The sequence below is a fragment of the Acanthochromis polyacanthus genome, chromosome 4 (genome assembly GCF_021347895.1).
Source record: "Acanthochromis polyacanthus isolate Apoly-LR-REF ecotype Palm Island chromosome 4, KAUST_Apoly_ChrSc, whole genome shotgun sequence".
Taxonomy (NCBI): Eukaryota; Metazoa; Chordata; class Actinopteri; family Pomacentridae; genus Acanthochromis; species Acanthochromis polyacanthus.
The window spans coordinates 25,869,253-25,895,861 of NC_067116.1; the positions used below are offsets into that span (position 1 = coordinate 25,869,253).

At 39.9% G+C, this 26,609-nt stretch overlaps 1 protein-coding gene across 3 annotated transcripts in view; it reads right to left on the reverse strand.

Annotated features, from left to right (window-relative positions):
• Window positions 1–4,627: 4,627 nt before the first annotated feature.
• Window positions 4,628–26,609, reverse strand: part of LOC110967036 (TSC22 domain family protein 1-like) — a 36,672-nt gene continuing 14,690 nt past the window's right edge. Inside the window, exons 1-3 of one of the 3 annotated variants that reach the window (XM_051947270.1) lie at window positions 9,843–10,041; window positions 7,353–7,404; window positions 4,628–7,093 (exon numbers count right to left, since the gene is read on the reverse strand). In XM_051947270.1, the coding sequence (XP_051803230.1) occupies window positions 6,794–7,093; window positions 7,353–7,404; window positions 9,843–9,937 (447 nt within the window). In that variant the 5' untranslated portion in view covers window positions 9,938–10,041 and the 3' untranslated portion in view covers window positions 4,628–6,793. Of the gene's footprint in view, window positions 7,094–7,352; window positions 7,405–8,756; window positions 9,056–9,842; window positions 10,042–26,609 lie in introns of those variants that run through there. The other 2 variants (XM_051947271.1, XM_022216546.2) reach the window with 2 other exon arrangements.

Sequence of the window (26,609 nt, forward strand, 5' to 3'; positions counted from 1 at the left end):
CCACATGATGGCACCACAGCCTTAAACTGTGAGACACAGTAACACAATGTACACAAGATAACGATGGGTATCGCTTGATGGCGGTGGTGAGTCGGGAGAGTGTTTCTGTCTGGAGCATAAAATCTCAACCCCAGTAATTGTAAGGCGTGGCTGCAGATGACTAAATGGTGAGTGATTGTCTCCTTGCATAACACACACATATGCAAACATACATACAATGTGGGCAGCTCCCTCGAAGAACAAATCCCTTCTGAGATTGAGTAAGAGTTCCTTCCTCTGTACAGGGTGACATTATACGACACTAGAGACTCTCTGGTTCCTCACAGTCACTGACAGGGGATGTTTTGCTGATAAGAGGGAAATGTAATCTCATTTCTGTACTGTCTGGAATTTTGTCAGTGCTGTAGTCTTGAATTCAAAATCTCCAGTGGTGTTAAAAGTAAAACCCCTGATGATGTACAATGAGATGTATTATAACCATTATTGCTTTGTATTATTGCTTCCTGTCATTGCTTTCCATTTCAATACACTGGTTTGTATTTATGAGTAATGTTTTTTCCTCTCTTTTTATTTTCACTTCTTATGAATGAACCAGAAAGGTCTATATAAATCAGTTTTAATCAAGAAAAAATGAGAAGACAACACTTGAGGGCAAAAGATTATATAACTGAATTTCTAAAATGCAAATTGCTGACTATTCAGATGAGTGAGAAATGAGAAGGTGTGTCCAAACTTTTGACTGGTAGTGAGTATACTGTACATATACTATCGTTCAAAAGTTTGAGGTCATTTAAAAATGTTCTTATTTTTGAAAAAAATGCATTTTTTTTTAATGAAGATAAAATTAAATCAATCATAATACAGTCTACACATTGTTAATGTGATAAATGACTATTCTAGCTGGAAATGGCTGGTTTTTAATGGAGCATCCACATAGGGGTACAGAGGAACGCTTCCAGCAACCATCACGCCTGTGTTCTAATGCTACATTGTGTTAGCTAATGGTGTTGAAAGGCTAACTGATGATTAGAAAACCCTTGTGCAATTATGTTAGCACATGATTTAAAGTGTGAGTTTTCAGGGAAAACACGAAATTGCCTGGATGACCCCAAACCCCAAACTTTTGTACTGTAGTGTATTAGTGTATGTACCACACACACACACACACACACACACACACATATATAAATATATATATAAATAAACACATATATATATATATCTAAATATATACCGGGCTTTGAAAAAGTTCTGTTACACTTGTTGAGACATTCACGAAAATAAACACAGATTTTTTGGTGCAATAAGATAATTTTTTATTTTCAAAATATTTCAATATATGTGTTAATAATAATATTAATCAGAAATGTGGCCACCCAAAAGTTTTATCTTATATATATATGTGTGTGTGTGTGTGTGTGTGTGTACTTGTTTCTGCTATACCGGTGGGGACTTTGACCTGACTATTTGCTATAAAGGTGGGGACTTGTCTTACGGTGGGGACCTAAAATGAGGTCCCCACGGGTGGCAACACCGTTTTCTTGGCCATATTGTTGTTAATAAAAAATGTAAAAGTGCAAAAACGTTTGTTTAGGGTTAGGCATTGATTTGGTGATGGTTAAGGTTAGGGTAAGGGTAAGGGTTAGGAGTTAGATATGAATGGGAGTCAATGGTAAGTCCCCACCGGTATAGAAAAACAAACATGTGTGTGTGTGTGTGTGTGTGTGTGTGTGTGTGTGTGTGTGTGTGTGTGTGTGTGTGTGTGTGTGTGTAGGGAGAGAGAGAGAGATCGAGACAGCGAGGAGCGTTTGTTCTTTGGGCCAGCAAGTGCTAATATAGCCATATCAGAAGTTCAATATTTCCCTTTGAAGTGAAACAGACTCTCCAGCATGAACCTGTCTAATATGTGACTTGAACATTGGTTCGTAATCAAAAATGTGTGTCAGAATTCAAACATGTCCGAACACAGTAATACTCAATTTATAGGGAGGGGAAATGTTGGTTTAAGCTTTCACCCGTCATTTACGGTGTTGCATTTGCTGAAGTGCGTCTGCTCACAGTGACGGTGAAAACACTCCCCATTCTCACCACAACCGTACCAGCCGCTGTGACTCAATTGCAACGTGCTGCTGCATGAATACACACACTGTTAGGAAACTACGTGGATACGAAGATCTGTCACCATGACACAAAGCCTGGTCCATCCAGTTTTTTAGTTTGCAACAACGTGCCAGCTGGAGCGTGGTGCTTTCTTTGAAGCTTGCGCTGCCATGTTACATGTTAGTCAGAAAATTTACAAGGTTTGAACTGACAGACAGGTAACGTGCAGCCCATCCAACGCACTGAAGCAAGTGTGGGAGACACACTCAGAGAGGTCTTTATATAGGTCACATATATTTAGGTTATGCAAAAAAAAAAATAGAAACTGTGTCACAGATTTTTCAAGTCTCTTGTTGTACAACACATTGTTTTATTTCCAAGTAGGGAGTTTGATGCCTAAATGAGGGGGGGATATCCTGATAAAACAAAACAAAAACAGATCAGATGAAAATCAGAAGCCATCCAAAAGTCAGTCCAGAAACTGGAGGTAAAACTGAGCCAGAGGTCCACCTTTCACTGGAGCTAAATGATAGTTGATTAGATTACGCATAACTTTATAAAAAGGAAGATCGGATCCTCATGTTGGCACCTGTAAACAGAAACCAGTGTTCCAAGAAAGCTGGCCTTTTCTCCAGCCAATAGCAAATAAGTGCAACACCCTGCTGATAAAGTTCTATGAAACAAACAGATGCTCATTTCTGTTTCTGTTCTCGTGTTGTGTCTGTAGCTGTGATGTTTTTGGTACAAATGTTCACAGGGTTTATTTGAAGTGCTTAAGTGATTTGTGTCAACAGGTTGCTGTGATTCAAAGAAACAAAAGGTGGAAGGAATAAGGTCATCTGTACTGTTTGTTCACAAATAAGCATGACTAAAGAACAAAAATAATTTCAGGATTGTCACTAGAAATGTTCTGGTTGGTGTGACTGGCTGCATGAAGAAGCTTTACTTATTGTTTCCCTCAGACCTGCACTTAAACCTACACACTTACATGCAGAATATTTGCGGTGAAGCTGAACATCAACAACCTTTCATTTCCTGATAAAGAGGAATCATTTTAGGTCCCGTATTTTGTATTATTCCAATCACTGCTAGATTTAGGACGCGATACACGTGCCAGTCTTTGCCAAACACAACACCGAACCTGTACCTGGAGAGAGAAACAAACAGAAACCATGAGGGACGATAAGAGCTTCACATCTGAGAGCTACGAGATTCACGACTGGTTTGTTTGTGACATTAAAACGAACAAAAAAGCCAACTGAGAGGATTGTTACCTTTCAGACATGCAGGCTAGAATGCTGCAAAATTAAATGAGAAATGAAAATATCAAATAGTTCATTACTCGGTACAGGAAAAGAACAACAGCATTGTTATAACCAGAGATCTTTGGCCTGTAAACATCAGTTGACAGTTTGGCAGGTGATGGCTGTGGTGCTTTGAAAATAAATGCCTTTCTGAAGAAGGGAGAATTTATGACAGGTAGCTGATGAGTGACTAAGGATGCCGTCATCTAGCAGTTCACACATACCGGAGTGCGTGCAGGATTCAACACTCCCTCCTCGAGACAAACGCAGGGAGCACTTCCTCTTTGGAAAAGTAAATTCCTCCGAAAGAGCAATCTGATTCTGCAGAGTTTTTTAAGCGTGCACTTCAGAGGAATCTGGGGAAGAAAATTTGACTTCCTCTACGTAGATGGCTGTGATTAAGAGGTCAGGGTAAGTGGGTGAATGATTGTTCACTTTATAAAAGCAAATATTGCATAAAAATACAGACAAATGAAAGACATTCTTCAGTTTTTTAAGATATATTTTAGATGGTCAATGAAAGTTTTTCACTAAAAGAACAATGATATGGTTTGAATGTGCTGATCTCAAACTTAGCCTTTCAGTTAAATTTTTCACTTCACTTCTTCAGTAACACTCAATGTGCAAGAACTACATACGTGTAATAACACGCTATGTATTATTCTGTATACTCACATTTTTACGTTTCTTCTTATACTCTTTCTACTTACGTTTATATTTTTAGGACAGATTTTTCTATTTATCTATGTACTTAGTACTGTTTACATTTCTAAGACTTTAAATGGGACCAACTGTAATGTGAGCAATTTCACCTCAGATCTCAATAAAATATTTCTGCTTCTGATTAACTTCATTATTTAAAAGTAAAAGTTTATTCACAATGCTTTTATCTGAAAGAATGGCAAGATTCCCAGAGATGGAGTTTACAAAGTTACCTCAATGTCATTGAATCCATATTTTAGTCAGACGTTCTTCATGAACTTGAGCAGCATGTAATTTGACCCAGTTTTCATCACTATCCGTCATCGACTGACAACCTGTAACTGTGCAGGACGTTTTCCCAACCAGCAGGTTTTCTGTCAGCAAACTCAGGTATAACTAATAAAGTGTGGTTGCGATTTCAAAAGCGAAATGTTCAGCATTTTCTCATTTTATAGTTTACAAAATCTCATTGAAATGTGTTTCCGCGTCTGTGTGGGTGGAATAAAAAAACAAATGACAACTTTCTCATAATAAAACAGTAATTTATTTTTGACTGAAAACTAAAATCGTCTGAACAGCACATTACAAGGGCATTGTTAAGATATTTTCTCCAAGGCTCAGTGATCACGTTCATACAGTACATTTGGCATGTACACGGCATCTCCTTCAAATGAAAGAAAAAAAATCTGAAAAGAAAGAAGCCCGTTTGCAAAAAAAAGGAAAGAAAAAGAAATCCAAAAGATTTAAAAAAAAAAAAAAAGAAAAAAGATGACTGATTGTACAATTACCAAGCAATTTGGTTTATTTCTAAGCCACAGAGAAAGAAACCGAACCGCCTGACGACAGCAGGCGTCGGCAGAGGAGGCACAAAGACGTGACACAGACAGGACATCCCATAATATGCTCAGACACAATCGACTGGGATCCAGCTTTTAAGTGTGAAATGTTTATAGTTTCCACGGTTTTGTTTTGTTGTGGATATTGCCGTCTCGTTGGTAATTTTTCTCTTTGTAAGCAGTGTGGGTACATTACATTTGAAAACGAAATGCTGCATTCACCAAAATCTGCAATGTAACAAACCCTTTTCTCTGCATATGAAATTTAACAGCATTTACATGAAAACAACACAGATGGCTCCTTTACTCATTCTTGTTTTGTGCACAAGGCCATTCAATCCCACGGACACAAATATCTCTCCGTTCTTTTTTTTATTCTTACCATCAGCTACTTACTCCACCCTCTCTGCTCTTTGTTCCCTTTCATAAATCCTTTCACAATCATTCACAGACTGACAAGTTGACAGAAAAATAAGAGTGCTGGATAAAAACATGAGGTAAGAAAGTGGTTTGATTATAGATCATGCAGAACATGCAAAACAGCAACAAAAAAAATATAGGGAAGGAGAGTAGAAAAAAATATGTGTGCATTTAAAAATGGAAGAAAAAAAAAGACTTACACAACTTCGCGTCTTTGGTTATAAAGTAGGTCGAACAATTTTTCACAGCTTTTCATCCCCCCCCTACAACCAAACCCCCAAATTCATTTCCATTTTTCGTTCTGACAAAGAAAGCCTAGAAAAAGCACAATAAGAGTTTTCTTTATCGAAACAGCCCGTTACATATTTCGTATCTTAACAGGTTTTCTCCTGTACAAACCCTCCAACCTCTTAATACTTTACACTTTACAAAATATACATTCAACCTGGATTTTCACCTAATGTAAGCTCGCCTTTAGTGTTAGCACTATTTCATGAGAAGAAAAAAATTCTATTATGGAACTTATTGCCTACTGACTGAGATCTACTTGTTGCGAGAAACTACCAAATTCAATACCTGACAGATTCTAAAATACCAAAAGACCAAAGAGAAAGGTTTCTTTTTTTGTGTGTTTATAATAAGTATCTCCATGACATTGTTCATTTACATTATGAAAATAGCAGCCCTGAAATAAATAAATGCAAAATACTAAAACTGAACTAATGAAAATTTATTATGATTCATGTCAAAGTACGGTGGCTCTGAGAAAACAACACAAGCTTTTGATGCAGCATATAACAAGCCAAGGCTCTCGACTCGCTCCACTCAAGCTGAGGCGCCCGCTGGCGTCCTCGTCTGCTCAGGGAGGACGAATCCTTTATCCCACGTCTCCCTCTGCACTCTGGCCTCCTCCAGCCCTGGAGTGATGTGGGGTGTGGACACCGGAAGGACAGTCCCTGCCAGATGTTTAACGGGACCCTTGACTGGTCCCTCACAGGGTTACGCCACTTCCTTACACCACTTGATGCCCCCACAAATTCAGCTCTCTGTGCCCTTGGATCCCGTCTCCTGTACAAGAACAACATGCAGTTTTATGGTGCACACCGGCTCCCCCTGCTCCTCCTCCTCCTCCTCCTTCAGCTCTCTCGCAGCCAAACAAAGGGCCAGAATAAGACTTCGCAAGGGGTGTTAAATGTCTTAATGCAAAGACCCAGTGACGGCATCGTGCACACACTGAAACATGGCTCTTCATGGCAAACAAAGATGTCGCTGTTGTTGATTAGTCCTCAAATGGAGCATACTGAACGTAGAGCGAGCCTTTTGCTTTATGGGGTTAAGGGGGCGGTAGAAGTTGTTGTCTTTACTAACAGGCTCTTCCACTCCTGTCCGTGGGAGGTGTGTGTTTGACTGTGTGTGTAAAGGAAAGGGAGATCACGCCGAGGTGATGTTGGGTTGATGAGGGACGCTCTGAGTCGCCTCGTGGTGAGCCAGAGCGGGGGTGTTGTTTGCGACGAGCGGGTGGTGTTGTTGCTGCTGCAGCGGCGGTGACGTGCTGCTGCCCTGGCTGAGCTGGCTGGACAGCTGGTTGAGCTGGTCCGAGTTGGCCAGTGACTTCAGCACAGCGTTCTCGCGCTCTAACACTGAGTTTCTCTCGTACAGCTCCTTGATCTGCTCCTTCAGAACCTCCACTTCCTCACGAACAGCATACATCAGGTGGCTCTTCACCAAGTCCTGAGAGACAAAGGAGAAAAGACTAAAATTAGCGCATGAAATGACACACAAGAAACAGCTTAGAAGACAACAGATTTGGTTCTCAATCAAAGAAAACAAAAGAGCTGCAAGTGGGAATGTGTCATCTATTTTTGGTAACATGCAAATAAAAAGGTGTCACTGCAGCTGCTTTCTGAAGAGATTCCTTATCAATAAAACCACAGACAACAGGCTGAGGCATCAAATCTCATGCAACTTAAAATTTCTGTGGTAAACTCACCATCGCCTGTTCAATCTTGTTATCGATGGCAACGACGCTAGCACCAGAGGCACTGTGGAGAGAGAAGAACAAGAGTTTACTACAACGTACCCAATCATATAACACACAGATTGGATTGATATCAGCTCTTCCACTTTTACTGCCAACAGTCAAATCTGGTTTGCAAGTCAAAAACATGTCCAGAGAGATTTCACTGGAACTCCTGAACCCATTATGTAACAAACAAACAAACAACTCTATTGTGCAAATTAGGAGTCAAATATATATTAAATAATAAAACACACATACTACTTTAAGCACAATTGATCCAAGAGCCACCACTGACGCACACATTTTACTGCTAACACCTGTCAACCTAGCAGAGGGGGGCTGTTAGAAGCTACAGCAAGCAACGCTGTACATACACTAGCGTACGTTACAGGCCTGACACTGTCTCCGGCTCCTTCAAAGCGTGCCAGCAGTCAAACCAGAGATTTCAGTGAAACACTACTAGACTGACGAGGTGAGAGGTGAAGGGGTCTGGTGAAAAACGGAACAAGCTCCACTTTGTGATCAGTCAAAAGCTCCTTACACAAACGGGACCCTTAAAATGAACGCTAATGATGTGCACCAAGAGGAAAATAGCTGCATTTCAATACCATTTTTACAACCTTTTCTGCCTATATTTACTGTACAAACATTCTGCATCAAGCCATAAAATCAACAAAACGTGTTGTATCTTCGGCCTTCATCACTGATATCATCAGTGAAAGTGGAGGAGGATTTCTCTCTAAATCGCTTCAATGAGGTTTTTTTTTTAATTCTATAGAACATGTGGACTATTAATGTGGCAGCAGTGAAGTGGGAGAGGCACACAGCTCCACCAAGTACAAAATCAGCAGGATATGACAACCATCACTCTACTTATTCATCAGTAAATCAAATTGTTGAACTCAACAGCTGGAATGAAGAGGACTGTGTGGATATAAACAGATGACCAAGACAAAATATTATGTTGTTTAAACTGTTATAAATAACACGTTACCAATCAGTAAAATATTTCCCTGATAAGCAGCACTGACAACAATGCAGGTGGTGGTTGAAATGCAGATCCTGGTCGATTTTATCAACGCATTTACCGAAAGCGATTACAGACTGGCATTGTGGCTCCGTGCAGGAGTTGTGTTCCGGGTGGGGCTGATGCTGCCGTCAGCGATCACTTTACATTATCAGTACAATCTCCCCAGCACAAAAACACATTTATCACAGGCTGATAAAATGCAAACCATTCACATATCTTCGGATTGTTTTTAAAAACAACAACACAAAAACACGTTTCTGGGTCACATTAGAGAAGCGCAACATCTTGTTTTCCCAACGTCTTCCCCCCTGAGAGCAAGCAAAGAAAAAGCACAATCAACTTACTTGGCCAGGCTACAGATCCTCATACAACAAAACCAAGCAGTTTCCTTCACGGAATAAAACCCACACGGTTCACTTTTGCTCGTCCTGAACAGATGTCTGCACAAACGTCGTGCCGCACATTCGCCGCCCTGCTCGATGTGGATGCAAAGCAAAAGCGTGGTGGAGCCGCTAGACGGTGCTCTGAGCTGAATGTGAGGCAGCAGAGGGAACGGAATGTGCAGACCGCCTCTGATCTGATTATTTATTTGGAGTTTAAACCCATTTGTGATGTTTAATCTAATGAGAGAACGTTATGTGAGAGATGTAAACCTAATTTGAAAATGAGCGTTTTCAGGGCGATCCATCACACACCGATTAATTACACAGACGTTACAGAAATGCAAGATTCTATTTATTTTGATTAACTCAACACGAAATGCATCCATTGATATAAAATACAGTTCAAAAATATATTACATATTTCGATTGACACAAACACATCGCAGCAAAAAGAGACGTTTTTCGTGCGTAAATCTGACGGAGCTTGATATTCTGAGAAAAAAGTTATTCCTTTTAATTATTTTGGGAAGAGTGACCCTTAAAAGCACAATTGCTGTATAGATAAGTGAAAGTTGCAAAAAAAGTGGCCATTACGCATGGCCAAAGTGACCAACAGCGTCACATAGAGCTTCACTGTGCATCCATTATTTGCATCCTGCGTGTCGGAGCGCACGTACAGCGCTGGAATAGCCCCGAGGGGCAGCACATACCAAACAAATGCTACATCTGAGGGTAAAAACAACAGGCTGCTGTGACATAATCTGAAGGTAGAGAAGGGGACCTGCAAACCAAACAGCTGCTGGCAAAGATACTTCACCGGGGGGTGGGGGGGTCAACAAATGGCCACTGAGCAGATGAGACCATGTGGAAGACGTGTCAAACACCGAGATTTAAAGTTGACACACTTGGATAAAGTGCGTCAGGGAGGTTAACAGTCCAGTATATTAAAGCACAGACGATGTGATGGCTAAAGCCGACATCCTAATGACCACACATAAACTAATAACCCTTCACATTTCAGCAGAAAGTGTGTATAAAGTTATTTACCTGACGCATCTCGCCCTGTAAGCCATCATTCGCCCTGAATGTGGCGGTGAGGTCCCCGGTGAGCAGGGCAGGCTGTAGCTCATTTTGCTGCGCATCTTTACCGGTTTCTCGAAAAGTTTTCTTCACTACTTGTCCACTGAGTGTGTAAACGCTTGTTTGACTATAGCAGCTGAATGTTTCTTAAAACCCCGCTCGGTCACATGGGGAAGGAAAACCAGGAGGCGGAGTTCAAGCCTCCTCCTCCTCCTCCTCCCCAGTCCCTCCTCCACTTCATGTACTCCTGGGAAGCCTGCACAAGTTACATTATTCACTGCCACTGTCTGCCAAAAATTATACACTGCCACTCCAGAGGCACAGGAAGACTTATTCAAAGGCTCAACTTTAATTAAAAGGCAGGCAGCGCTTCAGATGAACTGGCAAAGAGGTTTTGCTGGTCCTTGTGCCAGCTGGTGACAGTATGGTTTTGAAATTAACCACTTCAGTCTATTCAACCGGAGGATGTTTGCAATTTCATTTCTACACGTTTGCTCTTTCAGTGTGACTATTTCAGTGTTGAGGAACATCAAAAAGCAGAGTGACATGATACTGTTTATTATTTAAAGGTCGCATTGGTATTAAGGCGATTATCTGTGCATCAAAACTTCACAGAAACTCATGCTGAATCCACCAGATAAATCAACGTGCTTCGCAAGAAATCACATTTGTAACGCAACGCCTTCCTCGGATCTCCTTCTTTCCTGGGGCAATCAGAAGTACGAAACACGTGAAGTCAGATGTGGCAAATGTTTCTAATCATTTCCATTATTTGTTGATTTACCAAGCAGCTAAAAAAAAAAAAAAAAAGTTGAGCAGCAGTTTTGAGATGATGCATGGCACGACAGCTCTGCTCTGAAGCAGCGACAGTGGGGTAAATGAGTTACATTCCACACAACACACGCCTCGCTCGGATGTGTGATCTTAACACCGATAAACAACACCAGGAGAAGACATTCCTCCCTTTGAACTGACCATTTACACATCTGGGACAGTGAAAGAGAAGAATGTCCACAAGCCTGGCTGGAATGTGTTTTTATAAACAACAAAAAAAGCCAAAAAAACAAAAACAAGACAGGCAGGTCAAATCAAATCATGTGTCAAACGAGATCTGTTCCGGAGGAGTTAAATAGAATTTTTGGGAGACACAAAAAATTGTTGCCATTTGGTGTCCAAGGAAAACAAAGCAAACTGTACATTTTATTCAAAGAGGAAGACATGTGGTGGTTTATATAAGGACCACTCGCTGTTATAACCTCGACATGGACCTTCCCCGCAGACTGCAGCAGCGAACACATGCACTCGTCCCCCCAACAAAGTCTCCAGGACCACAAGTCGGCACATTCCAGCTCTGGACACCTCCGGCCCCGAGGCCAGCGCCTCCAAACCCAGACATCTGTGTCAGAGCCACCATCATGCTGGGACGGTTCCTCACTGAGAGTTGGTTATGAAGTCCTGTAACCATAACCTATTTGGTCTGATAATAGCTGCAGTCAGCTTTCCTAGCATCAGCATGTGTCCTGCTCGACACTGAGCTAATACCTGCTCACACTCTGCAATTTTCTTCCTTCTTCTTGACTTCATGAGATTCTGCTTCTTATGAGACACGTGTAGGAGCAAAGGCCGGTCTCCTCCATCTCTCTGACTTTATCACATGATGTTTTACAGCATCAGAAATCCAACGTGTTCTCCATTAGGGCACAGATGCACCGGCACACGTCCTTGTCCCAAACCATACAAACACTCACCGTGGGGGGAGGCAGCTGAATAAATTAGACTGCAGCCTTACGGCGACGACCCCCAACCCCCTCCTCAATGACTCCATTTCAAAACAATAGCTGGAGGGCGGCGGCTGCGACAACAGATGAGTGTGCTCGCTGACAAATCGCTGTTGTTCTCTTTCCGATGCCAACACGGTCTTCATCGGTGTGCTTTCACAGCTGTAGGTGAGCTGCTGCACCAGATGGGGTCAGCAGAGGCTCCGTGAAGCAGCGAAACCAAACTCAAGTTACAAGTAGCTTCAGGAAACAGCACTTCAGTCATGACTTTACTTGAGGATCTCAATGAGTGCATTGTTATGAGTGAAATCAACCGGCAGCTTCCATTTGATCAAGATATTCTGTTGCTTCAAAATGTTAATTCTCACTAAATGTTTGCATTGCACATGTTGTGCTATGCAAGCTGTTTTGCCTAAACTTCTAAAGCTTTCTACCCTATTTTTGTTTGCTTTTTCCAGTTACTTCACATGCTGTAGTTATTCTACTGGAAAATTGAACATCTGGCCATGGGGCAATAGTTGAAATTTATTAATATCCTGATTAATGTGCACTGTTCCTGAAAAAATAAACAAATAATCTAGTTTTGTGAAGGAGCCAGCAATGCTCACAAGCTGCCAGAATATTGCCTCATAGCTCTGAGCTCTCTTTTCATTACCATTTGTAGTTGTGATCTAGCAAATAAAACTCTGTAGTGTTGGCCAAATGCTAAGCAACCACAATTAACCATTATTTTACTCCTGATAAGTTCCTTGATTAACTGTTTAGTCTATAAAATATTTGGAAAATGCCATTTTCTTTGAGACAACGGTGATGTCTTCTATTTGCTTGTTTTTTCCAACCAACAGTTCAAAACGAGAAGACTTTAATTTACTGTCAAAAATGACAAAGAAAAGCAGAAATTCTGTCATTTGAGAACAGAATGAAGAGAGATGTTGTTTTTTGCTTGAAAAATAAAGCAGTTGCCAATTTATTTCACGCCATCCAACTTATCCATTAATAGACTGTTGCAGTGTGAAAGTGAACCTTGAAATGTTGCAAGTTTTGGTAAACGGTTCAGAGAACTGAAAGTGGATCCTCTATTTGACTTACTGGAAAAGGTCAAAATAACTGCATGGCCCTGCAACTAACCAAGCAGGCCCCTCAACACTCTGCTCAACTAATGATCGCTCTTTGAAAACAAAGAAACCAGTATTTTTGCAAGAGGGCGTTCTCCACAGTGGACCTGTGACCATTAAGGTTTACCTATTTAGTTAGATCAATCAGATCAAATGCAGTTTTTCTACAGAAACGCCCACTGTGGGGAAAAAAATTTATAAAACAAGCAGAGATTAACTTATTTTAGAACTATGTTAAGTATTTAAATGTTCTAGTTTATTTTGAGGGACCATCCCATTGTTTCTTTAAAATTTTTTGAACCAATTCCTGGAATGCAAATTACTATTATTTTCGTAACAGATCCATCTTTTCGGTATTTTCCATTTCATTTCATGTTTCATTTAAAATACTAAAATGCATCAAAAATATATAAATTCCCTAACAATTCCACAATTTGCCAAGAGTCACATCAGTTGAATTGAAATTACTAATTGTATCCAATAAACAGCCCAAAAAAGACTTTCAGTGTACTATCATGAGGCAAAGACACATATCGGATCCTTACTTTTGAGAAGCTACAACTAGCAAATGTTTTTTAGTCGAGCTCAACCATGGATATTTGTGGGCTCAGATTGGCCAATATCAATTATTTACAAAAAAGTCAGAGTTAGAGTATGTATGCCATATGATGTGACCATATGACAACTTTTCTTTTTAACCAAAACATATTGTAAAAACGATGCATATATCAGAATTATTTTACTCCCTTAAAATTTGTATCAGCCCCAAAAGTCGAGGATTGTTCAGGCTCTGATTTTTACTTGGAAAATGACTGAGGCTGTTGCTTTAATTTTAAAATTTGCATAAATGTAATGACAACTAGGCAAACTGAAGATGAAAAATGGTATGACTAAAAGCCTCACACCAACCACTACATGGAGACAAGCTTAATCACCACATACCACAGCCATTTTTTTCTTTGTTTTTTTCACACACAATTTAAATCCAATCATGCTTCGAGATGAACTGTTTTTGCAGTGTATTATTCCATTGTTTACTTCCTCTGCTGCTTGCTCACATTTATCTTTCACTTGCTATAATTTTCATTCCAAGATGTGTGAAACTATGAACATACATGCTGTCAACACACTTATGATCCAACAAACAACCTGAAACCCGAGTATCACAAAAGAGAAACAAGTTACATAATCCAAGATGAGCATGTAGCATTTAGTGATGCACACTTGAAATTCCTCATAAAGACTTAAATTTGCATACTGAACAAAAATAGTCACACAGGAAAGAATCTGGAGTTACTGCTTCCAACATGATTGTATTGCAAAGCTTCAAACAATGGTGACAATTGCAGGATACTGAAAGTACGTTAATTTTTGTTTCTGAACGAGGTGAAGTTTTTGGATGCCGTGTTGCGGGGACGTGTCGTCCACATGAGGGGAGGTCTACAAATACACAATGGAGACTAAACATAATAAGACAGGCCTTGGGGAAGTTTTATTTGTCCAGCACTAAATCAAAGTCATGAGTAGGTGTGTCTGCTGCCACCAAGCTTCCTCATAAACAGCCTGAAGGAATTGTCCCACTCGCACCCTCGTCTGTTGCATAATCACTCGACTGGTGCACAAGCAACTCCTCGTCCAACTAATGTCCACGTTGTGATTTACTGGAAGCCACCCAGTCTGTCCTGCCCTAAGACATGGACAACTGAAGTAGACGTCTTGGCGGATAAACCGGATGACAGGGAGCATGAGAAGTACTTGAGTCCCTCAGGGGCTTAATACAAGCAAGAATAACATCTGAATTCTTGAGACAACGGATGAACTTTATCCATCACTGTTAATTTAAGCAGTTTATGGAAGGTCTCATTATTTCAGGCAGTCTAGGGGCTAAAATAACCGCCAGCAGGGATTGCTCATGTTTGCAGAGCCACCTCTGCAGCTCCCGAAGAAACGATAAAGAGCCACAGTGCAATGTGACCATCAAACTCCATATGCAAACAGTGGGAGATTCAAGGCAGGAGTCCTTAAATAATCACTTCCAAAATGGCGTTCAACTAAAACCAGATCTTCAGCATGCACCACGATACCTCAAAATCAAGTTTCGCCGCTTGTTCTTTGCCTGAGCGATCTGGGCCCATGCCACTTGTTTGGTTCAACCTGGATTAAGGCCCCAGTGGAATGTGTTAAAAGTAATAGTGTTACTTCTGAGGTTTTAATGGGAAAATCCTGGCACCTCACCGTTAACAAGCCTCTGTATTCAGCAGGAAATTTATCACAGGATCAAGGACTTAACCTCATTTGGGCTTCCTCTCTGAAGTAGAGAGTTTGGGTCACACTAATGCCATTAGGGACAGTGGACCAAAACATGTCTCAGCCGCTGTATATTTGTGTGGTTTGTATCCAATTTTAGAGAAAGCTTGAGCTTCAATCTCGGTTTCACTGTGATGATACAGCTTAAATGTTTTAAAAGGAAGAAATTTGATTTGTGGCCAGAAGTGTCAAAACTGAGTTCAGAAGAAAAGAAGGCTTATTAATCGATTAGGCAATCAAGGAAAAACTGAAACGCAGCTGTAGTAAAACGTAACAGGCAGTATCAGGATGTCAGGATGAACATTCATCAAAATTTTGTTTTCAAAAGCAAAAATAATCATTAGTTGCAACACCGATTGCGTTACAGGCTAAATGCATCACTCCCTTCATCAGCTACTGTTGGGGTGACTATGTACCGGTATATGTAATCTGACCCTCTGCTGGACAAGTGAGTATTTTTAATGGTGGACAGCAGACGCCTGTGGTTGTATTAGGTGTCTCTCTGGTGTGAATGTTTTTAACTGACTGAATTTTGAGGTAAGATGGTCTTGAAAAGGTTCTTGTGCGTTCAGCAAACTTTCCCTGGATAAATAAAGGTCAAATGTCAGCATAGCTTCCAAAGATAAAGTTGACAGAATGAAAATGTTGCCACCATACAGTACTGTCATTGAGACATGTGGTCTGTTATGTAAGCGGTAAATATCTTTGATGATTACGATCGCCATCCATCAATTTCTGCCCGCATCTGAAAAGGCTTGTTAGGGCTGAGATCAGAGCTCTGCACAGTCAGGTTATGTCATTTCCATCAAAGCTCTGCAGTTAGTGATTTCGCTGGAGGGGGGCTCCCATACAACCTCTGAGTAATCCCTTCAAAATTGTGTACTTAGTGAAGAGAAAGACTCTGTCACTGAATGGAGTTGGGTCCTTTGAGGATAGGTCAGACAGCCTGTTAGTAATTACAATGTGTTTTTTGCGTGTGGGCATGTTTTTCATTTGTATGGAGGGCAGGTGACTACAACTGAGGCTTTGTCGAGGAAATAGGTGTATGGTAAAAATTTAAGCCTTAACAAATGTGAAATAAACCAGTGATAGATTATGTAACACCCACAAAAAGGCAAATTATTGAAAAAAGCACAACTAAACCATTAAAGTAGCTCACTGGCACTGTTGTCTCCAATCAGCACATCAAGAGTGAAACTGCAGCTTTCCCACGTTCAATTTTCCTGCTCCTGAATGAATGTTTGCTGCTGTGTCATAAACGGTGGCCACATACCTGGTCTGGATCAAATAACTCTCCATGGCTGAGTCTGGTCCCACTGATCAAGTGTGCTTAGACCAAATATAAATCTGTCTTTTCTTTATTGTCCACAATCATAAAGTTGATCATTGTGCAAAGCCGGCAGTAAAAGGGCTTCTGCAGCTGCTTGTTTGCTTGGGACCAATCGCAAACTTACAATAAATCGATTCAGCGCACCAACAGATCACTTTGCTGGAATGTTTACAGATGCAGAGTGCAACTTGTAATCTAGTTAGGCTAAAATGAAGTCATCTTTGCAATTGAGAGAGGAGATTGAAGCTGAGTTGTATGGGATCCCAGATGAGTCAGTAGGAGAGTTATGAAATTATATTCATGAATACTTTTAAAACTATTAGCCTGTGAAAAATATCAGTGTCTGTGTACAAATTATGTCCAGTACAGGTGATAGTTATTCATTATAGATTAATTTGTTATTTTTAATAAATGTAATAACATACAGGCATAACATTATGACCTCCTGCCTCATCTCCTAGCTGCTGTTTTTTTTGTTCATATGCCTTATGCGTCCTATCCACTCAACTTCAGCTCCATTCATTTTCTCAATGAATTTACGGATAGACTCGACTGTAAGATCAATGGGGAAAAAAAATAACAAAAAGAGCGAAAATATAAATTTTCCAAAGTCTGATTTGATGTTCTCAAATGCCATCTTTTTGTCTCACCAACAGTCCAAATACCAAACATGTCCGCTTACTATCACAAAAGGCAACAAAAAATTTAAAATCTTCAAATTTCAGAAGTTGGAACCTGGGAATGCTGCAAGTTTTCTTTTAAAAAAATGACTCAAAACTAGAAATGTCAGGTCAGTTTTGTCTGAGTCTGATTCGTAGGTTTCAGGAAATAATTTTTTAGTAGCTTTTTTCTGCAATGACAAATTTATTCTACATATTGACTATAGGAGCCAATAACTCCTCAGTTCTATAAGTAGGAACCAATCTTTCTTTATTCAGGTTTTCCACATGGAAAAGTAAACAGTTTTTTCACCGCTGAGGCAGTGTGATGCTGCAGTAGTTACTGTGGTTTTGTAATTTATCATTTGTTGTGCATTATACAAAATGTGCTCCAGAGTAATTGACCCTGTGAAGGAAGAAGCAAAATAAACAGGCTCAGTGTTCAGCTCTTGTTTTGTCTCGGGCTTTGATTCACCTCAGTGGCTGAAAGTGCTGGTTTCTACATTCACAAATGTAAGTTTGTCATGCAGAGTCTTACCAGAGATTTCCATAAGGCTATAAACAACTGCTGGTTTTAAAATTCATTTGGTATATTATTCCACGAGCTCTGAATCATTTTGGCCCTTATTTTAGCCTGTAGAGCAACAGCAGATGTGGCACAGTAAAGATAAACAGGCAAGAATGTGTTGATGCCCACAGTGCAGCAGAACCTTGCGCAAAATACTGCGGATGAGGAGGCACACTGCCCATCTGAGGTTTTACATTTTTCACAAAGCAATCATTTTCAGGAATGCTCCTTTATGCCCTCAAACTGTTTGTGAGCAATCCTCTTGACTTCCAACAAGTCCGACCTTGCAGGAGAGCAGGCTCAAGACAAAGGGAGGAGGAACGAGGCATCTCTCTCAGATTTACCTGCGGTTAGTTGAAAAGTTTTGAATAAAGCTGTACTGTTACTCACTGAGCCCAGAGGCAAAGATGAGCTGGAAGAGGAACAAACAGAAGCTTTAAGTCTTTTACCGGCTGTGACGACACACGCTTGCTCAACTGCTACTGTCGTTTTATGTAAACATCGGCTGACTTGCTTTAAAGGATCTGGTCATGTGGACGATCTCATGTTCACAGCAGCTTATTACATGCACACAACCTCCAGACTGCTAACAAAATTACTTCTGTTATTGTTAAACATCACTTGCCAACAGCTGTTTAGAATGACCACTGTTGGTAAACTATCAGCATGTCATTTACCATGGTATAATCTATGCTATTTTCAATCAAATGCAAAACACTGTGTAACAAGTGGAAACAAGGGCCGGCCCGAATAGCAATTTCTGACGAATATACGAATATTTGGATCGTGTGACGGGTGGGAGGTAGACAAAGAGACTAGCCGAATATTCGGATTGTGCGACATCGTGACCTGACCTAAACATGTACCGGGCACCAGGAATTGATGGGATGCAAACTCCCTCACAATTTAATCAATTGTTCCTTGTATCATTTTCAACGAATGAGTCCCGATAAGTCCGCAGCAGTCGATTTGAAGTAGGATCGCAATCATGTGATCGTCAACAGGCAGCTGACGTAGCGTGCACTTGCAGTCATAGTTACAGTGATGCTGTCTTGCAATGATACAGAAATTTTTAACAAATCCATGGATCTATAAGCTGCATCGCTGCCAAAATCTAATCACTTGGTCCTTGTGTCATTTCTGACCTTCCCAGAAAATTTAATCCAAATCCGTTAGTCTGTTTTTGAGTAATGTTGCTAACAGACAAACCAACGCCGATCGTCACATAACTCTGCCGTGTTCCTTGGCCGAGGTCTCTAGTTTGGAGTAACTAGGGTGAAAATTAAACAAATCAAACATACATTAGGAACACTCCAAAAATCTGTCAAGTGTAACTAAAAAATCTTAATTGGTTGCACTGGTGCAGATTTTCTGTGTGTCTTTGAGTTGTCCACCAAGGTAGATACAATCAGATAGATACAATCAGTATCATATATATCATATATTTCAGTTTAAGTAAATGTCACATGAGAACACCTGATTTCACTCAAACAAATTCTGGGCCACACATGATTAGTGTGTGCTGCAGTAACTGAGTGGGGAGTAGAGGCGTCTCTGTGCACACCTATAACCACAATAACCATGATAATGCATTTGAGTTGTTTAGGGGACATCTGGGTACTGCATGTGTATATATACCTGCTTGCATAATGTATAAAGTAATTACCAATTTGTATAAAAAGGCAAAGAAACAAGTTTAGGCTTACAATGTGTTCTTCTGCACCAATAGGCACAGCAAAAAAAATTGGGATGAATTATTAGATAGTGCAGCAATAAAAAAAAAGTTAGGTGCATCAATATAGCAAATAAAAAAAGTTAGTGTGTGGCCCTTAACTGTACCACTTGCCTTAAAATAGGATGTTGGATAAAGGATTTTTCAAGACCTACCATTATAATTATGAACTAGAATGATTATGAACGTTGTACAGATCCGAGGCCACTTGTGCAATCATGACACTGATGACTAAACTTGGCTCAGTTTTGCTTTTTATGTAACAAGTTAAGTTAAAATGCCCCAAGATATCCCTTAGGATCTCTGTGGCTTTGGGAAAAAAATGGCTGACTGACATGTTAAGTCAACCACATATTCAACATCAAGAACCTGAGTGACAAATACGCCTTCTAATCAAAGTTTGTTTGCTGGTGTATCTTGGCAGCCTCCATGAGAGAGTAATTGAATACAACAACTGTTTGTGGCTAATACAAACCATAGCCAAGCATATCTTCCCGTAACAGTCAACTGGCGATTTTCTATGGGATCGGTTACCTAACAGGTATCAACATACTTAAGAAGAATTAACAATTCATTGAAGGATTAAACTGTTCTTTATAATGGGATTCTAACAGACAGACTGAATTGGGTTTGGCAAAGTTGGCCATACATCTACACAAATTTTGATTTTTTTTTGTGATTTTGTGCCTAATTCTGTCTTTTTTTTCTTTTTTAATGGTTGTTTGCTAAATTTTAAGACATTGTGTTGATAGCAGCTTTGTGTAGCACCAAGAGTTCCTGTCTGCGTGACAGCTTTAAATTTGCAGTTGTACTTTACTCATCACAACAACCTACAACCCACAGTAAAGTCTTTGAATTACTTGTTTTGGCTGAGAAGATTGTAGGAGAAGCTGGAAGGAATTAATTCAATGCCTTAAAAAATGACTATCAAAGTAGTTCTCAGTCGTTTCATTTGCTTTGGTGACGACGACGACGACATAAAGACATGGGAAGCCTTTGGCTTTCAATTGACCGATGAAGATAATTTCATTTAGTTCAAAGCATTGAACACAAAAGCAGCCATGACAGATGAGTATAAAGCGCAGCTCAAGCTCTATTGATAAATTCTTTGGATTTAGGGAGACTTCTTAAAAGCTGAGAATGAACTTTAAAGCACACTTCTTAGAATCAATGAAGTTATTAATCACCAGCTCCTCATATGAAAGATTTGAGAGAATTTGACATTACATTACACAATCTCTGTTCTGTTGTCTCAGTGTGATCTGCTACTTGCATTAATAGAGCTCTCTGGTACTTTGCTGCACTCATCGTAGGGGTAAAAGAAACCTGAGCACAGGATCCTCATGACTGGCAGAACGTAGACACACAAAGTGTCACAGAGCAGTGAAATGCTGCCAGATCCAGACAGCCCTGATGTTTCTTTCAGTGCCATGCTCTTCTCTGCATGCTTTACACACTCACACCCACTAAAATGTCCAGCTTGGCAAGACATTTAATTCAGTAGTTAGTCACGAAATAATATTTTTCTTTTAAACAAGTAAAACAGACTGCCAGTTGTGTGAAACTAAGATTTGTGTAAGTATTTCAATACAAAAACGTTAATGCTTTCACTACATTTTATTCTTTCCCTGAGCATTTTGTCTTTGCAGTAAGAAGTACGTCTGTTAAATTGAACAACTAATATCAAAACCTTAAATGCACGACATGCACAAAAAATATTATGTTGAGTTTATAAAATGCATTGTCTAAAAGCTATGCAGCTTTGGTCAGATAGGAACATGATTGACTTCTGAGTTTATTAACAATGTTAACCATAATCAAAGACCTAAATAAATAAATGTCCTGCCAACTTATGAATTCCAAGACAAATTTCCTTCACTGGAAATTAATGTCAATGCCTCGCATTGATTGACGTGTTTTCAGAAAACTGACACTTCAGGACTCTATAAACAGCTAAATGACTTCTTAAACTGGACCCTGTCTTGCAAGGTGCAAAAAGTTCAAGGGTTGCAGGGTCTGGTTTAGCCAGCTAGTCCAGGCCACACACACGTAAACACACCCGAGCTCATACCTATCGTTGACGGGCTTTGACCCTCGTAATCTGCTAGGCCGGAAAGCCTGGTAGAAAGCAGTGGACGGGTTCCTGCATTTTAATGGGGGAGGAAACAGAGACAGGAGAAACATGAGAAAAGGAAGAGATACTCGTACACTGGGAGAGGAGGGAGAGAGAGAGAGAGAATGTGAATGAGAGAGGAGACGAAGATCCTGAACCACACTGAGAGGAAATGGTGATACAACACACACCACACAGTCCTAGTCTGTAATGACATGATGTAGCAAGACCAAGAGCATTATGGGTACATAAACCAAGAACTGTCAGCATGGAAGATTTTGCTTTAAGATGTGAAAATAACATCCTTATAGTTTGTCTACAGTTTGAACAACTGTTCCTGCTGGACTCCTCCAAGTATACACAATAAATATATATTAAATGGAGAACTAAATCAAAATGTGGTTTGTCACTACAGATTTGTAAAGCACAAGAAATGAATATTTAATAGTTTTTAGGCTAGTTTCTCCTTAAATTAACACCCTAACTGCTGAAACTTTAAAGCAGACATAACATTCATATGATCAATTTCAGTTGTGACTATCTGCTCTCTTTGCGTGATCATGTAGTCGAATGTTTAATTAATAACCTAACAAAGCATTCTTAATTCTACACAACATATTGACAGCTAGTCTTTAGTAACCAGTGTCAAAGATCATCACCAACCAAAGACACATCTGGACAAGAAGTGGCATTAATTCTGTCGTCTCCAGTCAACTATTAACAATTTTGAATGTGCTACTGCTCTGTAACTATTGAGCAGAACTGATTTGCAGAATAGAAAGTGAACTTCAAACAGGAGCGGTTTTCCTGACACAGCAGCTGAGGGGCAGATAAAATTTCGAGATGCATTAAATATTTATCAGTATTAAGGTAACTGCTGGCACATGGTGTTAATACACCAAGTTCATAATAACATCAAGTCCCACTGCAAATCTAAGCATAGATATCAGAATTTAAAAACAACCCAGCAAGCTTACATGCAGTAAAGCAGTCTATTTAATTATTATTATTGTTCTCTTCTTTGTCTTGTCTCTTACTAAATATAAGGCTTGGTAGCACTTTATTGAGGTTTACATCCAACACTTTTGTATCATCATTATTATACTACTTTTAATCTCTATATTGATTGTTCAAATTATATTTTGTCTGTATTCTATGTCTTGCTTTTGCCTTTTGGTGTGAATAAGCTGCTTAACTGTTTTTAATTGCCACAATGTTTTAAAAAGGGAAAGGAAATCAAACTCCAAGCATTCTATTAATGTCCAAACAAAACATGATTGGAAAACACATTAAAACTAATTAAAGGCTATACAGTGCAGAGGGCGAAAGCAAGAAACATAATTTTTATGTTAACAAATTATTCAAATTTTAAAGAGTTCCACTGTAAACTTTATGAGAAATTGGAAAAAAAAAAATACAAAAACAACTGTCCATGACACCAATACTGAAAAAGCAAACTAATGCCTGACAAGTTAACCGCAGTGTCTTTAAAAAGGTTAGCAAATCAAACATGACCATACAAATGCTGAGGATCAACTTCATGCCATCCTGTTTGCAGACTCAACTTGAAACTGTCTATAGGAGCCTCGTACTACAATAAGAGCAGGGGTGGTCGACAAAGTTGTAAAGTGAACACTTTCCCTATATACAAGACCCAGGAGGATCGAGAGACAAAAGCAGGCGGGGAAAGGAATTCCAAAACTAGAAAAGTAGGGTTAACCATCCACTACTGTGCTGGTGACTGTCGAGCCTGATTTACCATCACGTTTCCATATCTGAGCCCATGACAGATTTATTTCTGCCACACCCCACAAACAGCAGCTCAAGACCTTCGAGTTTCCTGAAGCACTGGTGAGAAATTTAGACACTGTGAGCTTCAAGAGTTCACAAACAACATACTTTCATCCAGCAGCTGTGACCTCAGTGCTCTGAGAGAGTTGAAATACCTTGTTTTATTGGGACAAGAAGAAGTTTGCATGAAGGATGAGTTTATCAGGCTGAAGAGAAGACAAGACAGCTGAGTGAAAAACAGCAAATTAAAAACAAGGAAGTGGAGACAGAGGAAGGTCACACAAAACTGGGGATTGTGTCGCTTCACCTCACCTGAACCCCCTCGAGGGGCCTCACCTACTGCAGCAAGTAGAGAGGTCTTTACAAGAGCTTTATGTAGTGCACAGTACACAGCCCTGTAAAGCCCACTTTAAAGACCCAGCATGTGGGTTTGTTTGGCTTCTTACTGTATGACTAGTCTGTGTTCTGTGCACAGCATAATATATACTACATATAATTTAACAGTTAGTACAGGATACAAACTAGAGGAAGTGTTTTAGACCCGCGATAGACATTTGCTGTGTGCCAAATACATCATTAATTCTATTTTTCCATTATACTTATGTTATTGCTGCTTTGTTTCTATGTGCTGCTGTGAGGTTGGCTGATTTGCTTTGTGTGTTTATGTTGAGGTATGTTATCAAGTCTGTGTTTTCAAAGTTTTTTTTTCAGATTTTTGTTTTTATTTGCCTTGTGCAATGAAGCAAGCTGCAAGGAGACAGCTCTTCTTTGGTTTGACTGGTTTAACTTAAAGGAACCAGCGAACCACAGTTTGTCGTTAGCGTGTACACATCAGTCACAGTATTGAAGTACAATATAAAACGTGACAGAAGGCCTCCAGCATAAAGCTCTTAAAAGCATTCATGAAAAAAATTCAAGAATAAGAAGACGCTTTTAAAGCGTTTTATTTCAGTCAATACTGATAACTACTGATGATTACTGATGACCTATTTTTCCATCTCAACCAGGAGAAAGACGCTTAATTGTATTTTAACCACTTTACTTTGAACTGTAAACCACATTCCCAGATGCACAGGTGATAATTATAATGTTAACACGGCAAGGAAAAACATACACACAGAGTGGCTGGCCTGGACCAGGTCCAGGTATCACTGCACGGGAACCCTGCACGAACAGTCTTCCTGTTGCTAATATGATGAAGTGTAAATCACTGGTACATATCGTTGTCAGTTTAACACCCAAGACTTAGTCATAGTCACACATGCAAAGTATGAGTGAAGGTTATCCATGCTGCAGCTGTTGCATGCACAAGCATTAACTAAAACTAATGTACAACTGATAAATTGACGACCAAGAAAAGGCGCCTTTATAAAACTAGAAATAATTTTAAGACAATAAATAGATCAGTGCAATCACTGAAAATTGTCCAGCAGAAATTAAAACAACTGAATAAGCATTTCAAATTTTCAAGGAAAAAGTAAAACTTCCACTGGTTCATGCTTTGCAGATGTCAGGATCAAAACTAAATGTACACTGAATATCTTTGAAACAAATGTCTCAATATGTCACCTTGGGCCTGGTAGCAACCTTTCAACATTTTCTGGCATTTCCTGTAGACAAAGCAGTTCATCAAGGAAATAATAGGCAGAATTATAACCAATAAAAATGATTGTAAGTTGTAGCTCGAACCAAACATGAATTAAATCCTTCGCTAGAATTAGACCTGAACTTGTCTGCAGTCATGTTGTAACCTGAACTAATTTGGTCCGGTTCAACTGCAACCAGCATTGCTGCTCGAGGCAAATTGTTAACCGACTATACTCAAATTAAGCTCATGAAAAACATGAGAAGAATGTATGTGCGTTTTAAACATAGCTTCTTGTCTGGATGGCCTACAGGCCTCAGTGAGATGGGCTAGAAAACGTGACGATAACTCTTGTGTGGTCCTCGGGCGTTCATTTAGAAGGAAATTATCTTATTAATCTGACTGATGTGCACACAAGTGCACTTGACCTTAAAGTGAGTTTCTGTCTATCATAGTTACACTTTACTAAATCTTCTTTCAGTAGCTGAAGCCCCAGAGTGCCTTCAGCTAACGCTACTGCCTGCTCACTGTTTGTGTACCTTCTGAAAGATCCTCAAAATCCATGAGATCTTCATTGGGGTCTGATAATCTACTTAAAATTCATGAATCCGTCATTATTATTCGGAATAAAACAACATGCCCAGGATTTACCTTCTCCTGTGTTGAAACATATTCTAGACAGGCATTTCGAGTTTCTACAGCTGTAACTCATAATGTCTCATTGTACTGTGAGATACATTGGATACTTTCAAAAATGAGCAACAGCCAGGCAAAAGAAAAACAAGGGTTTCATGTTGGGTGAGTTGACTGAATCAAAGACACACCATACTGTCAGAGGAGAGACTGTTCCCTGATCTCATGGTGTGTGCTTAACAAGGGATTTAGCAGCCATTTTTTCTGTCAATAGAGAAGCAGTTAGTGTGACAGCCCTTTATCACATGTTAAAAAGAGCCTGTCAATTCAAATGTGCAGAAACTGTGGCATGCAGAATCAAGATTTAGGACATTAAATCCTGTAAATAGGGATGAAAGTGTTCTAAGAGCAGAAAATCTTGTTCCAATATTATGTGCAACGTGCTGTATCTACGGTGACATAACCTAGACGGTTTGGTAAGGTTCAAACACAAACCTGCTGTGATGCAGAAAGTTACACAAAACAAAAGAATCAATTAAAATGAAGCTTCTTGCTTTACAATACCTTAAAAACGGAAGATCTAGAAAGTCAAATAGAGTCTTACAGACAAGCAATGTGAAGCAAAAGACCAACAACACTGCAAAAACAGAATTTTGAACTGCAGGGTGCTTTCCTTAAGTTGTAGTTCCTTAAACCGACTCTTTAAAGTTGAGCGCTGCACATGGGACTGTGCATTTTTATCTACGTCAGTTATAGAAAATTATCTCTCCCTTTTCTCTGAGTTTATGGCTGAGGCCTGATAGGGGAGAGGCCAAATAAACTGGACGGTGGGATGAGATGTGACCGAGCAGTTGGAGCAGATCTTCTCATAACGCAGTGATTAGGAGAAGTTGTGGGAGAGAGTACAAGGCTGACTGGCAAACGGGGACGTGACTCTCTGCATGGGGCTAAGCCTGCAGCCATACACGACTCAGGCAAAGTCCCAGCTGTGCAGCTAACCACCACTGACGACACAACCCCGCCTACTCCCCTATGGGAGGCAACAGCATGCGGGAAATAAAAGAGGGGTTTGTTGGAGCATCTGTGACTCAACTTACAAAACTTCAGTAAATAAGATCACAGC